Consider the following 14,694-nt stretch of genomic DNA (forward strand, 5'->3'; position numbering starts at 1 on the left):
ATCTGCCGCTTGGGTTAAGCTTTCGGGTTTCGATTTAACTTTGCATGTCCCGATGCCAGGGTGTGGAATAGAGTTTCGTCGCAAGCCGCTAAACCTGCGCAATCCCGCAGCATCTTGAGGCCCCTCTCCAACAGGCTGTATGCAGTCATGACAAGTCGACGCCCCGTTGAGATGACGCAGCTTTTCGAGCCTCACGGGCCTTGGGGGTGAATGTCCCCTGCCTGTGCCGGTGCTTGTATCTCACGTCGAAACGATTCCGGGTAATGCCCATGAAGCCTTTCCACAGTCCGCCAGCCACAATCGAAGAGAGATCCCATGGGCTGGTCGACGAAGCCAGCATAACTGAACAACATTGCAGCCTTATGCACCACTCGAACCCGACGGCGGCGGTTTTGTCGTGTGCGTTTCATTCAATGTTCCACGCTCAACGTGATTCCCCTTGAATAGGGTATGTTTCCAGTTGAAGATTTCGATTCCCCCCCTCTTGGTCCTTGGAACATCTTGATGCCTCTCCCAATGTTGTTTTCATAGTCCTTGCTGCCACGTGGACTTTCCCAGCACCCGTCGCCAATGTACTTTGCCGTGTGGCTCTCCGGTGCTCGCCTCGGTTCCTCGGATTGTCTCCGGAATTGATCGTGCACGGCCCGGGAATTATTGATGTCCATTTGTCAGAGCTATTCCCAGTAAGATTGCTTCATTAGTAACGGTCACGGTCACGGTCAATGTTGCGGGCATGAACCGATCGCGCAATGGAGCGCGTATGCCATTTCAGTTGGCGCCTCGCGAGGAACCATTGGCGTGTCGCTGCTCGGGCTCATTTCGATGGCGTTTATGTTCAATGGTGGCTTCGCATCCCCATTGCATGGGGAGCTGGCCCGACAGAAGCGTGAATTATGGTCTGACACCATATTCCGCGACGCATTTCGGTTTCAAATGGGCCGAGGCCACGGCATCGGCATCTTCCATCGCGGCGTGGCCAATGGGATATGACATCCTCACCGCAATGCTGCTAGTGACCAAAAGGCGTGTCGGTGATTTCTGCTCTCGAAAGCACACTGGCTTCATCGTCGGTGTGACGAGGGCTCGCCTTGCAACAGTGCAAGAAGAGGGCTTGGAGTCTCAGCCTTCTGCCCTAGGTCTCGTGACCACAGCCCTTGTGTTGCCAACATCCGGGTGACAGTCTGCGCATGCATCCGCGAGCCACGTTTCTGTAGTTTGTCAACGACGCCTGGCAAACAACCCTTGAGCAGGGCCTCGCTTCTTTCCACCCGTTCGAGAAGAAGGTGTTTCATCGCGCGATTTTCCCGACACGTGCGGCGGATTTCTGCCCAGGCAAAGCATCAGCCAGGCGAATGCATTTGCTCGACAAACTCAGACGCACCTTGACGCAATTTTGAGTTTGAACGAGGGCTACAACTTGGACCCATCGCTTTTCACCTTGCGCTTTTGACACTGGACGCAAGACAGCATCCGGGGCCGTCTCAAAACCTGCTTCAAGTTGGTACGGAATCTGCACTGTAGTCCCAACAAACGCGGCAAACGGTTGCACAATGGTCACATTTTGTCTCGGAGGCTTATCGTGTGACAAAAAAGCCGATTTTCTAGAGGAAATTGCAGTCTCCTACTCCCTCTAGATCGTCTTTTTCCGCGACCCGTGTCCCGACTCCTGAAGGCTTCTAGAAAAACCAACACGCGAACCATTCCGCGCCCTTGTTTAGATGTCGACTTCATCCACATCGTAAAGATACTGTCTCTCCATACCAGCCAAAGAATTGTACCCGACCAAACTGGATACCCGGAAATATGCCCAAATGACGGTCTCTTTCCACCACAGCCCCCACTCACCAGACCTCTTTCGCACCTCTGAATTTTTCGCCGCCTGCGCCGTGATTTCGTTGACCCTAGGGCGACGAACGGCGTCGAATTTTTCGAATACATCCTCAAGGGGTCTCGTGTGGTCCTCTAGTAACCTCGCCATCATGAATACATCTTCTATGGCCATGGAGACGCCTTGACCAGCATGTGGAGACATGGCATGAGCAGCGTCTCCCAAGAGAAGACATCGGCCTTTGTACCACTCCCCTCCTGAGGCCAGCTTGAATATTGGGTAAAACCTCACGACTGAGGTCTGCTCTATCATGGCTCTCATGGCGTGGCCCCATTCTCCTTTGGCATTTCTAAGCAGATCCAACAGGTCATTCTTGAAACCGGCAACTTCTTCTTTGCGCTTGACTTCCCACCCGTCTCTTGTGTCTCCCGTGTTAGGTAGAGAAACCTGAGTGGAGAACGCCCAGAACACCTCGTCGTCTTTTGCAGAGCAAGACATGGTGAGAAAGACGCCTTGCGTCGTAAGCGTAGCGACGATGCCTTTGAGATCGTCCACAGAGCCCTCCGGCAGTGCAGATTTTGGAAGTATAGCAGCCAAGGTGGAAAATCCAGTGTACTCTAATGCGTGCTCCGGGTCGACGTATAATTTTCGAACGGCAGAATGAATTCCATCGCATCCGATCAAGAGGTCGCCAGTGTCCGTGGTCCCATCCGAGAACGTGACCTTGACCTCGGTCTCGCTCTCTTCGATTCGAATCATCTTTTTCCCGTAATGAAGCGGGATCTAGGCCTTTTGCGAGGCCCGGAGCAGGACGTCAAGAAGATCAGTGCGCTTGATACGGAGGTAGCCGACCCCGCCATTCTGTTCACGAACCCTACCGACAAGGTCTTGTGTCGTGACGATGCCGCCATTGAGAGATCGTAGAGTGAACACTGAATGACCACTTCCGCGGGATACAAGGTCGCTATACACACCAAGTCTGCGGAACAAGCGGAGGCCGTTGGGCAACAGTCCGACGGCTCCCCCAAGAGTGGTGGGCTCTGGACGTAATTCGTAGACAGTCGCGGCGACATTTGCAATCTGTTGCAGCCGTAAAGCGGCCGACAGACCGGCCGGTCCGCCTCCGATAATAATCGCCTACATATGCAGGTCTTGTCAGTGCCCGTTTCTAGCACGCATGTGGAGCGAACACACCTACTTTTCTCATTTTGCCGTGGCTGGAACTATTTGCTGTTCTGCGTTACAAGCAGTCGTTTGGGTAATGGTGAGCTTGATGGGGGACGCATTGTCTTTAAATAAATTCTCTCGCCGTGGTCGCCTGCCACGGTCAGCCACGGTCCTATTTCACAAATAACGTTATCAACTTACCGCGGCCGGACAAAGCTCTCCGCGGCAGGTATTTCCTAATTTGGTCAGCAGTCCGCGGCAACGTTGCCGAAGCCAGACAGCCGCCGCGGCATCCCTCCGCGGCGTCCTTCCGCGGCTTCACTTCGACTGCCGGCCTGCTTTTCCAAAAGGCAACATGATGCATCGTTGGGGGCGGTTGCCTCTTTCTTGCCAGCCTTGTCGCGCTAAGAAGCGCCGTTGCGACAGGCAGCGACCATGCTCCAACTGTACGTTGCGAAATATCGATTGTCAGTATTCCCACGACGACGATCAACCTCGTGCGGTATTAGGACGGCGGCCACGAGGGGCACACTCGCACATCGTGGACTCATACCCTGCAGCGACATCTACGGGCGCAAGGTGCGGGAATCTCTTACCACCATTCAAAGCTTTCAAGATTGATCCATCTGCTGACTTGGTTAGACACTCTGACGATGTTCTACGGCGCCTGAAGAGGCTAGAGGAGGCAGTTTTCAATGAGCCGAGTCGATCCGCGGTGCCACCACCAGTGTCAGCAAATGAATCGACTCTACAATATCCGTCAGAAGGTGAGACGATGGTCCGGTCGTTCTGTCAACGGTTCGCAGTTCACACCTTTGCATATCCTCTGCTATGGCCGGATACCCCAGTATGGCTCAAGTTTGCAACTACGGCCTAGGATAGAGGGGCGGAGTTTCGAAATATGTGGTGATTCCGGGAGATGGTAGATGGTCCAGTTTGATACCCGTGGACGCATTCCTCGGGCTGAAGAACAACTCTAATTACTTACTCCAGGATTCACCGCTTTCGGACTCCATCTGGTGACCAAAAAGCCAGACCAGGCCGCGGAGCAAAGGGTGTACATGACAAGTTTGATCAACAAGTTGCCTCCACCGGCTCAAGCGAGAGTCTTGCTCGATCACTTTGCAAAAACGTCCCATCCCAACACTTGTATTCAACACATCCCATCATGCAGATACTGGCTACAACGAACATATGATACTGTAATTGCGGGAGGGATGCCTCCAATGGAGGGTCTGTTGCTCTTGTTCAGCATTTTTGCGGCAGCGGCGTTTCTCTGGTCCTCGGAATTTCTTCAAGCATTCCACGCGACCCGTGCAGAGGCCAAGGCTGCCTTTGTTGAATACTTCCAAGCAGGCATGTCTATTATTGACAACGCGGCGCACCCAATCATGCCGTCAACCACTGCTCTGGCAGCCATGTGCAACTTGCACTACGTGACTACGCATGCTCGTGGGCTCTCAGACAGCGACATGGCTTTACGCATAAAGTGCTACGGGATGGCTCGCAGCTTGCAGATCGACCGCCTTGACACTGCAAAGAGTCAACAAGAGCGCAGGCAAGGAGGATGCAACATGATTGAAGTAGAAACCCAGAGAAAGATTTGGTGGAGCTTGGTGTGCACCGATTGGTACGTCAATTTGAAGCCTTTTGTGAAGAAGGAAACCAATCTTGTTCAGGCTGAACGCGTTTTCCGGCGGCCCAAACGACGGCGCATACTTTCATCAACCGAAACACATGAACGTCCGCCTCCCGGCAAACATTGATGATAAAGATCTCACAGCGGACATGACGGAGGAGGATATTCCACTCACTCAGCCTTCAGACATGAGTGGGTTCATCTGCCGTGTCAAACTATCTCAACTGTGCCGAGAAGTTGTTGACGCTCTGCCGTCCCGGTTTCTCGATGTGAACCGAACAAACTACGAGACTGTTCTACAAATGGACCGTGAATTCCGTACGTTCCTAGATGGGCTTCCAGTCTACTTTCGGCTGGACCCAGAGAGTATGGAGCGGTCCAAGGCCATTTGTAGAGAGCGTCCCATCATTGCACTGCATCGAGTTGGCATCAACTTCAGCATACAAGTGCGATTATGCCGTCTCCACAGACCGTATCATCTAGAGGGTCAGACGAACCCGACGTACCAGTACTCCCAAGGAGCTTGCATCCGGGCGGCGCAGATCGTGCTTGATCTGCGTCGGGTCCGGGATGAGTGTGGTTGGCCGCTAGGCATGAATCCGTCTCGCTCGTGGATTGTCGTGCAGCACGTTTCCATTGCGGCACTTATCCTCGCAACGGATGTGTCTTTCAACCCCAAGGCACGGGGCTCAGAAAACTTAAAGACCAAAGTCCTTGCTACTTGCGAGCTTCTGGAAAAGTCCATGGAAGATTTCGAGTCCTTCGTGGAGGGTTTCCAGCGCAATGTCCAAGTCCTCCGGTCGACGCTGCGGCAACAGCCATCACGGGCAAGTTCTGCAGGGGCCGCAGACATGAGTGTTGGGTTCCCGAATGAAGCGAGTGAAGATCAGACGGATTGGATGAGCTCTGGAAGGACTTCATCGCAATGGCACCGCAACTGAACATGGCGGACTGGGATCTTTTGCTTGAGAATGTGCGGCCAGCATATTAAGGGTGTGCCAAAATAGGGGTACGATAAGGGAAAGCAGCATGGCAAATGCTCTCATCAGGGCTGACTCGTAGGCTTCTACTCCTTTACTGTCTATTAATCCGTGTATGATTTGAAGATTGGGACTTGCGCAGTACCCACGAAACGGACTGTATTGAAGCGCATTCGAAAGCTCCATGGCGAACTGTGGTGCACGGGCAATTTGCTTGCTCAGCTCTATCAGAATCCTTGTTGCGGCGGCCCGACGATGGTTCCACTACTTTGTCTCTGATTGTCAAGATGAAAAAGTCGCCGAGTTCAGAACATTTCATCACGCGCATGGCAGAGCGTAACTTATTTAAGATAAATCCAAGGTTGCGGGTTAGGGTTGCGGGCTGCGGGTCGCGAGTCGCGAGTCGCGGAGGCGGCGACGCTGGGATCCACACCTGCAGTTCGAACCGCTTCATCGTCGCCCATCGCAGAGCTCCCTGCTTCATCCTCTGCAGCTCGCCGTCTCATGTTCGCTTTGAGGCTCGCATTCGTCCTGGGTGTTCTGCTTCTAACGCTTGAATATTTCGTGCCGCTGCTGCTCGACCGCTCACCCTCGGCCCGTGTCGAGTCTGCGCCAAACGTCGCTCGGCCTACGCCAAAGGACGCGAAGCCTCTCTCCTCCATCTCATCAGACATTGCGTCGGACACCGTCCCAATGAGTGCCGCGTCATCGGCTTCTTCTATCCGCAGGATGGCTCCGCTGGTCATGCCCGCCGTAGGCCGCCATACTGCCACCGTCATCTTCGTCCATGGCCTGGGCGACACGGGGCACGGCTGGGTCGAGCCCGTCAACTTCTGGAGGACACGTCAGTCGATGAATGAGATCAAGTTCATTCTGCCGCATGCGCCCCATATTCCCATCACCATGGTTAGCCATGTCCTGCCTGAAACCACTGACCGACGAGCCTCCGGGAAGCCTCTGGGAGCCCCTGGGCGGCGGCCGGGAGCAGGAATGCTTACTGACACACGCGCTCTCATGTAGAATGGCGGCATGCCGATGCCAGGATGGTTTGACATTGTAAGTCGCCAAGACGCAAACGCATGAACCGCCGCATCCGCACGCGAGAACAGTCTTGTAACCGCACAACACGGTAGAAAACTCTGACCAAGGGTGCGGACGAGGATGGCCCCGGCGTTCTCCAATCTCGCGAGTACCTGCATGGCCTCATCCAGCAGGAGATCAGGGACGGCATTCCCGCCGACCGCATCGTCCTCGGTGGCTTCTCCCAGGGCGGCGCCATGAGCATCTTTTCCGGCCTCACGGCCCCAGTCAAGATTGGCGGCATCGTCGGCCTCTCGTCGTGGCTTCTGCTCAGCCAGAAATTCAAGGACCACGTCCCCAGCGGCAATGTCAACGGGGACACCCCTATTTTCATGGGCCACGGCGACCGTGATCCCCTTGTCCTTTACGATCTTGCCAAGGAAAGCGAAAAGGCCTTGACCGCCATGGGCTACAGCGTCACTTTCAAGACATACAGGTATGCCTGCCTCCTCCGGCCGGGGCCACACGGACCTGCAGCCACGGAAGTGCCTGCGACTGACGAATCGTGTAGGGGGATGCTCCATCAGGCCTGGCCGGAGGAGCTCAACGACGTCGAGGCGTTCCTCGGCAGCAGACTTCCCCCGAAAGGACAGTGATCGCAGTCCGTGGTGCGTGTAGAGACGTGCTGAGATTCACTAGACGGAGCTACTAGCATTGCAGTTTTAATCTAGAATTCCGAAATACAATTAAGCCGTTTTCCAATGCGCAGGTGTCGTTGCGCCATGGTAGAGATACGGCAAGAACTTTGCCGGCATCTCGCTTGATACGTAGGCCTCTGGTGAGCGACTCGAGCCGCGGCGCGCAATTCGATTCCTGGCGGCGATCAGGGAAGCCACGTCAGGCAATGCATGGTGCGGGCTCGACCTTGGCGACGCGGCACTCTACACGGGTGTACTGGCCATCATTCGCACCTTTGTCCCCCACAAAATTGGTCAATTACTTTCGCTTGCCGAGATGTCCAAGTCCCTGGACTGGAGGTGGTGGCCCTCGGCGCCGAGCCCGTCTACATTGAGGTGGCTGTTCTTTGAACGGATTCCGTCTACAGCTGCAGAATCGCGAGATGACGAGCGTTCCGGTGCTCCACGCCGAATACGTAGTATGAGTTGGTTGCTGGCTGGCTGACTGGCGTGGGGGATTCAACTCGACTTACGGCAGCGACGGCATGGAATGGCGTGCTTGCGGTCCCCTCCCTCCTTTCACGGGTTTCCCTCCTACGAGATTACGATTCGGGTGTTCGCGAGGCAAATCTCCTCGACGACGCGGACTAGCTGATCAGGAGTAGGAGTGCCTTGACTCTTGACGGTGCACACGTGGCACCACACCGAGAGCCGGGTGCAAGTTCGGCCAACAGATGGAAAGTAAAACCCATTGACAAATTGCTGCCAGGGGAATGTACTTGGAAGCTTTGGTCTTCATACACGTGTGCCGTTGTTCACCATTTGGTATGCACGTGGTGCCATGTTCAAAGAGGCCCACGTCGGGAGCATGTATAGCGAGCAGGGCACAGAGAGTCCTTCGGTCCAAGTACTCGCACCCTCTTCGCGGGCGTGATGTATGTAATCTGCGCAGAAACATGTCTCGTTATTGCTCGCCGCATCTCTGTCACCCTGGTGGACGTCATGTGTGGCTGGGACTCATTGAAATAAACAGACAGCCAAACGCTGCATCATGACAAGAGTACACGGTTCGAGGCAAAGAAATTCAATTCATAGTGCCGGTGCTCTATCATGGCCGGCTCTTTTTTCTTGGTACACTCTACAGTAGCACTGTTACTACCCAGGATTTCCAAAACGCAAACAGTGCAAGGGTCGGTAGATTCGGGTTGTTGATGATGGTTGGCGAATGAACAGACATACAAATCTTGTTCAGGCCATCTAATGATGCAGTGTCGAGGTCGTAGGTATCTAAAATGTATAATTGTTGTGACACGGATCCCAAGGCTCGAGCAAGACTATTTACAGCTTCTCAATGATGGCAGCGGCATATTCGTGAGTCTTGGCCTTGCCGCCCAGGTCACCAGTCAGCGTCTTGCCCTCGGCGAGGGTATCGAAAATGGCCTTCTCGATGCGAGCAGCGTGCTCGGTGAGACCCATGTGTCGCAGCATCATGATGGAGCTCAGCAACAGAGCGGTAGGGTTAGCCAGAGCCTTGCCGGCAATGTCGGGCGCGGAACCGTGGACGGCTTCGAAGATGGAGCACTCATCGCCAATGTTTCCGGAGGGAGTGAGACCCAGACCGCCAATCAGACCGGCGCACATGTCGGACAAAATGTCGCCGTACAGGTTGGGCATGACGAGGACCTTGTCGTTGTAAGGGAGCGGGTCGGTGACCATCTTGAGGCAGGTGTTGTCGAGAAGCTCGGCGTCAAACTCGATACCGGGGAAGTCTTTGGCAACCTCCCTGCCGACATTGAGGAAGAGACCGTCTGACATCTTCATAATGGTTGCCTTGTGGACGACGCGGACCTTGGTGCGGCCAATGGACTGGGCGTGCTGGAAAGCGAACCGGAGGACACGCTCAGAAGCCTCACGGGTGATGAGCTTTATGCTTTGAACAACTCCATCGACAACAACGTGCTCAATGCCCGAGTATTCACCCTCAGTGTTCTCTCGGATCAAGACGGTGTCGACGTTATCGTAGGGTGTCTTGAAGCCGGCGACAGAGCGGCAGGGTCGCAAGTTGGCAAAGAGGTTGAAAGTTCGGCGAAGAGTGAGATTTAAAGATACGTGGCCCTTGCCAACGGGTGTCTACGGCCAATGATCAGTCTTGGTTTACGCTCAGTTTGCGATCAATCGGTTGCAGGGAGAAAATAGGCGCTGGCTTACAGCAAGAGGGCCCTTGAGAGCAATCTTGTTTTTTTTAATGTTGTCAATGGCAGCGTCAGGGATAGCGGTCTTGCCATTCTTCAAGATGGGTGTGACGTCGCAAGATTCCCACGCAATGGGGGTCTTAAAAAATGCCTCGGTATCAGCGACGAGCAACCATGTCACTTCTTTACACACAAGACATCTGGCTGTGACGAACCTTGGCGGCGGCGAAGATGTCCTTCACGGACACGGCAATCTCGGGGCCGATGCCGTCACCCTCAATCAAGCTGACTAGGTAGTTTCCCTTCAAAATCGGTATTAGCATGGGGGCTCTTTTTGTTTCAAGTGAATTTGCCGGTATGAATGACCGGCGCCCAGAGGGATGAAAGTATCGCGAGACGGCTCAGGCACGACATCACAATTGGCCAACAGAGCGACATGTCACAACGACGCACATACCTGAGCGTCTTTTGTTCCCTCATACTTGGCGACGCGGTCGCCCGCGGTCGAGTAGCAACGCTGCGCAGTCCATCGTCAGTAAGAAAAGTGCCAGGTAGCGAAATTCGCCATGTACGTACAGCAACTGCCCAGGAAGCGCGGGGAGCAGCGCGCAGGCATTGCCGGGAAACGGCAGGGCGAGAAATAGCTCGGATGGCCAGCATCTTTATGCGATACGATGTGAGCGAATAGGTCCCAGGAGACAACGCGAGCAGCAAAGCGACGCTGGTTCAAGAACGATATGGAGGGGATAAAAGCAAGATCGAAAGTTTTGGAAGTGGACAAATGGGGAAGCCGTCAATGAGGAGCGGATCGAAGTGTGGCTTGCGCGTGGTTTCTTGGGCGCGGCTAACTCTACCAGCAACGCAGGAATACCGAAATGCATGAACAACTATCTACTTGAGTAGGTAGATGCTAGTTGACCAGAAAACTACTGAGTACTTGAGTATGGATCAATGTAACATGCCTCGCTCTGCGTTCCTGGCGTCCAGGTGTTTGAGGACCCGACAAATCGTAAGCTCGGTTGCTTCAACTTGAGGTTCCAACAATGCAGATACTAGGCGCATTACTCCGTGCAGCCTGGAGAAGGAACCTATGGCGCTGGTTGATTATTTTCGCTTTTTTTATTTTATTCTATTTTCTTCGCTACCACAAGCTTTGGTCGGTCTCGTGGCTCGGAGCCCGTCGGAAATGCGTGAGAGCACACCGAGCCAGGTGAACTTGGCCGAGGCCACCGTTGCCTGCTGATAAAGTGTGGCGCAGCTACTTCAAGCCAGCCTTCCGTGGCTGAAGGTTTCAGCCCCTGCTGGGCTCAAGGGAGACTCAGGACCAGCATCCATGGGCCATGGGCCAAGGGCATGACCACGGCTACGACGAAATACGTCAGGCCTCGTCGCCGACTGCTTATCAAGGAATTGCTGTCCCTACCAACAAAACACCATCCGTGTCCCGCTGCACAGCTCAGACGCTCGCAGCTTGCAGGTGACTTGGACTCTCTGCGACATCGAGCCGAGTGCGTGATATCCAGTCTTGCCCCTGCCGCCTTTACGCCGCATCGCCTATCCATCGGTAGCATGCAGCCTGACGAACAGCAACTCAGCCGCCCAAACGCCCATCATGGCCGATTATGAACGGAAAATACTCGAATTCTACCAGCTCCCCACGCCGTTCCCTTCGGAATGGCCCGCAGAAAAGGCCATTGGGGAAGAAGATGACCAAGGCGCCAAGGAGGGTCGACGAAAGTCGCGTTACGGAGCCCTTGAATCCGCCTTTGGAGCTCGAAGGAGCTTCATCGGCGAAAATGGGCAAGGTGGCGTTGGCAATCTCGTACAAAAAGACGAAGCAGACCCCTTGGGAACCTCGGACAGCGTTGTGAGATCATTGAGGCAGCTTGGCTTGCCGGTACAAGACGATGTCCGGCTGAGTGCGTTCTCGTGACTCCCAGCCTACCCATAAGATATGTCCTTGTGCTAACAAACTACCAGGAAACCGATTCATGCTTTCCTCGACCACCTTCTCGCCTGCATTGTTTCTTTCTCAAATGCACTCGACTGCCGACACCAATACATTGTTGCAAGGACTCGACGTACTGTCGAAATCGATTGATAAGAAGTCAGCGTCACTGAAAGTTCTCGTCGAAAGCAATTTCGAGCGATTCGTCAAAGCCAAGGCTACCATTGACAATGTCTACAAGGAAATGAAATATCGCGGCGTCGACCCGGCTCAGCAACGGCAATCTGGCCGTCATTCACGCCATCCTAGCCGTACGAGCTTTGGACGCAGTAGCGCTAGCGGTGCAGGCATGGGCCTTAATAATCCTCTTACCCTGCCCATGTCTGACAGCCGGAAAAGGAATGCCCTGGTCAAGGAAAGCGAATATGGTGTCATGGGGATCAAGGCGCCACTTCTAGATGTATCTGCCAAGGCAGAGGATGTTTGGGGTCCCGCGCTCGGAGGCCGCGAAAAAGAGAAGCACCTACGCAATGTCTCGACCTACTTGGATGAGTTTAGGGATTTTGTCGAATTGAGTGCCGTTGTGGCAGACAGTATCAAGCGCAAAGACTATGAAACCCTGGTGGACAGTTATAACCGAGCGAGAGGTTTCGCCGATGAAGCAAAACAAGTACCCCACGAGCTCAACGGGCAGGCGCTAAGTGACAAACAGTTGTACAAATTAGTCCTTGCAGGACGCATGTGGCACGATGTCGATCAGCAGGTACAAGCTTTCAAAAAGGATATATGGAAGAAGCTGGTGTCGCTACACTCCTCAAGGTCAGAAAGCATTGGGGGCAGGCAGCAGGATCAACACATGGAGTTTATCGGACTGTTGTTTGAGCTGGGCGTCGAAGAAAACCCCATCTGGGTGTGGCTTCTGAGCAAACATGATCACTTAAAAAGCAAGATACAAGGCTCAGCGGATCGGTCCAAAGTCGAAATTGAGGTCCTTAGACGCAGGCTCGCTAACATCGAGAAGCCGGCGCCTCAAGCCTTGGCCTCATACTTGCGAACGCCAGGTCGTCAATCCATTGAAGGGAAATTTTCAACGTCAGATTCCACTGACGTTATTGAACTTTGGGACAAGATGCTTGCTTTCTTGACCGGTCTTGTCTCATCTCAGGGTATTTTGGGAGACTTGCTAGAGTTTTGGCAGACCGCTCAAGGATTTATCAATGGAAAAACACAGCAGTCTCTCCCTGTGGGATACAACGGGGAGTCTCGAAGTCACCATCAGCTTTCGTCACAGTTTGTGAGTGACTTGGAGACGCAACTGGTTGAACTGGTTAACATTTTGCGAGAGCACGTTCACGCCTTCTTCGTCGAGATGCCGCCTGAGGATATTTCGCTACTGTTCTCACCTCCACTTCTGTCTCCAATGTCCCCTGCTCCCATGGGTGGCACCGGCAAGTCACTGTCGCCGACTTCGGTAGGCGACCCCAGATTCAATTTTGACTCTAGCAATCCGCCGCCCCCATCGCCTAAAAGGGGAGAGTCATGGGAGAAGCTGGCGTTTTGGCCGCCGTGGTCGAATTCTCTCAGTGGCGTAGAGTATCTCTCCAAGATGCTGTATCTTGTTGGATCTGCTGCTGCTGAAATGGCCAGCCTCGGTCCCGTCTCGTCAGGTGATGGCCGCGCTGTTGAGCAACTCAAGTCTCTTGTCAGTGCATCCAGAGAACGCTGTGTCACTGCCCTTTGTGCCGCTTGGAATCGTGATGCCGAAACTATGAAGTATGTCGAGAACTGGCAGCGTCCCGCCGAATCTGGCGATGTCACACGCATGCCCGCCATCTTCGCGGCCTTCGAGGGGGCGGTACTGTCGGGCATGCAGAAGATTCTCTATATCCCTGAAGCGATGGAGAAGCCTGGCGCCGGAAACATTGTGCTACCACCGCCTACAAAGCTATTGCAAATGGTTCGCAGTCAATACGTCACCACTCTGTATAAGGCGCTGAGTGGGATGGTTGAGAATGCGGAAAGATCACTACGGAAGAACGACGACGAATGGGCGGTTTCGCAGGATGCCTCGCAACCACACGTGCCCAATTCTATACCCAGCAAGAGCATCTTGGACGCTGGTGATCGGGTAAGTCGCGAACCGCACAACACCCGCTGTCGTGGCTTGTTGTTGACAACAGACAACAGAACATTCGCATGCTCCTGACTCTCAGCAATCTCCAAGCCCTCCGCTCCCAAGTCGTGCCCAGCCTCAACTCGCAGTTCGAAAACGCCTTCTCCGTCAAACTCACCGACGAATCCAAAACCATCCGCGATGTCCTCGGCCAGATCGACGCCCGGCTCTTCCAATCGTACACGAAACAATCCATCGAGACCCTCAATGCCATCGTGTCTGCGGGCCTCTCCCTCGCCGACTGGGAGCCGCCGGCAAACACTCGCCCGTCCACCGCAAAGCCCTACATCTACGAGGCTCTTCTAGCCCTCGTCCTTGTGCACTCCCAGGTGTCTACCACGGCGCCCTCGCTCACCTCCCAAGTCTTGTCGTTCCTGCTCGAACAAATGTCCCTCCAACTGCTGGATGCGTTCCGCAAGCGTCCCCGCTATTCACTCGAGGCCCTCATGCAGGCCACCGTCGACGTAGAGTTTGTTGCCCAGACGCTAAGCCAGTACACGACTGACAAGGCCTCGGAACTGCAGAGCCAGATTTATCAAGAGTTGGACGGGCGTACGGATAATGATGCTCGTGCTAGGTTGCAGAGCGAATTACCAGAAATGAGGAGCATTCTGAAGAAGTTAAGGGAGGCCAGTAAGAATGAATTTGCGTGCTTCAAGAAGCAAAAGCGGCCCGGGCCAAAGACTGATTCCGCAGCCGTGTCTACCGGCTAATACTGGGCCTGAGTGTCCGGCTGTATGTACAATCTGCACGTAGGGCTTGTAAGTTGAAACAAGTCAGCCGACGCGTCAAAATCACCGTCAGGCCGTTTCCTTGACAGTCACAAGCATGTTATTGCCAGGTCTCGTGTACGTTGAGAGTGTCTGGTAAAGCAGCTACCCCGGTCGGTTATCATGAATATAGCTCGATGCCACGAAAGAGAAAAAAAAAGGGGCGAAAGTTCCAGTAAACAAAGCTCGCGCATGAGTCTTTTTTTTTTTTTTTTTTTTTTTTTCTACCCTATCCGAGATGCCACCCCAACGCCGAACAAGGTATCGCTATATTGTCATCCATTCAGTCATTATACATTA

General features: G+C 54.0%; 6 protein-coding genes across 6 annotated transcripts; 3 read left to right on the forward strand and 3 right to left on the reverse strand.

Moving 5' to 3' along the window:
* Positions 1–1,714: 1,714 nt before the first annotated feature.
* On the reverse strand, positions 1,715–2,587 carry MAM_04368 (FAD binding domain protein; the record flags this gene model as incomplete). Its single annotated transcript, XM_040823166.1, has 1 exon — positions 1,715–2,587. The coding sequence occupies one exon, from the start codon at positions 2,585–2,587 to the stop codon at positions 1,715–1,717; it is 873 nt and encodes a 290-aa protein (XP_040679045.1).
* A 24-nt stretch (positions 2,588–2,611) lies between these two features.
* MAM_04369 (FAD binding domain protein) lies at positions 2,612–3,035 on the reverse strand (the record flags this gene model as incomplete). Its single annotated transcript, XM_040823167.1, has 2 exons — positions 2,612–2,965; positions 3,027–3,035. The coding sequence occupies 2 exons, from the start codon at positions 3,033–3,035 to the stop codon at positions 2,612–2,614; spliced, it is 363 nt and encodes a 120-aa protein (XP_040679046.1).
* A 395-nt stretch (positions 3,036–3,430) lies between these two features.
* Positions 3,431–5,575, forward strand: MAM_04370 (C6 zinc finger domain protein; the record flags this gene model as incomplete). The annotated part of the gene is made up of 4 exons (XM_040823168.1): positions 3,431–3,441; positions 3,638–3,762; positions 3,989–4,625; positions 4,675–5,575. 4 exons carry the CDS (start codon positions 3,431–3,433, stop codon positions 5,573–5,575), a joined length of 1,674 nt encoding a protein of 557 aa, XP_040679047.1.
* A 543-nt stretch (positions 5,576–6,118) lies between these two features.
* Positions 6,119–7,290, forward strand: MAM_04371 (lysophospholipase; the record flags this gene model as incomplete). The annotated part of the gene is made up of 4 exons (XM_040823169.1): positions 6,119–6,520; positions 6,635–6,670; positions 6,748–7,130; positions 7,206–7,290. The coding sequence occupies 4 exons, from the start codon at positions 6,119–6,121 to the stop codon at positions 7,288–7,290; spliced, it is 906 nt and encodes a 301-aa protein (XP_040679048.1).
* Positions 7,291–8,649: 1,359 nt separating this feature from the next.
* Positions 8,650–10,163, reverse strand: MAM_04372 (isocitrate dehydrogenase subunit 2 precursor; the record flags this gene model as incomplete). Its single annotated transcript, XM_040823170.1, has 5 exons — positions 8,650–9,441; positions 9,520–9,642; positions 9,719–9,805; positions 9,961–10,020; positions 10,080–10,163. The coding sequence occupies 5 exons, from the start codon at positions 10,161–10,163 to the stop codon at positions 8,650–8,652; spliced, it is 1,146 nt and encodes a 381-aa protein (XP_040679049.1).
* Positions 10,164–11,115: 952 nt separating this feature from the next.
* MAM_04373 (exocyst complex component Sec5) lies at positions 11,116–14,337 on the forward strand (the record flags this gene model as incomplete). Its single annotated transcript, XM_040823171.1, has 3 exons — positions 11,116–11,422; positions 11,484–13,579; positions 13,639–14,337. 3 exons carry the CDS (start codon positions 11,116–11,118, stop codon positions 14,335–14,337), a joined length of 3,102 nt encoding a protein of 1,033 aa, XP_040679050.1.
* Positions 14,338–14,694: the final 357 nt, after the last annotated feature.

The sequence above is a fragment of the Metarhizium album genome (genome assembly GCF_000804445.1).
Source record: "Metarhizium album ARSEF 1941 chromosome Unknown scaffold_9, whole genome shotgun sequence".
NCBI lineage: Eukaryota > Fungi > Ascomycota > Sordariomycetes > Hypocreales > Clavicipitaceae > Metarhizium > Metarhizium album.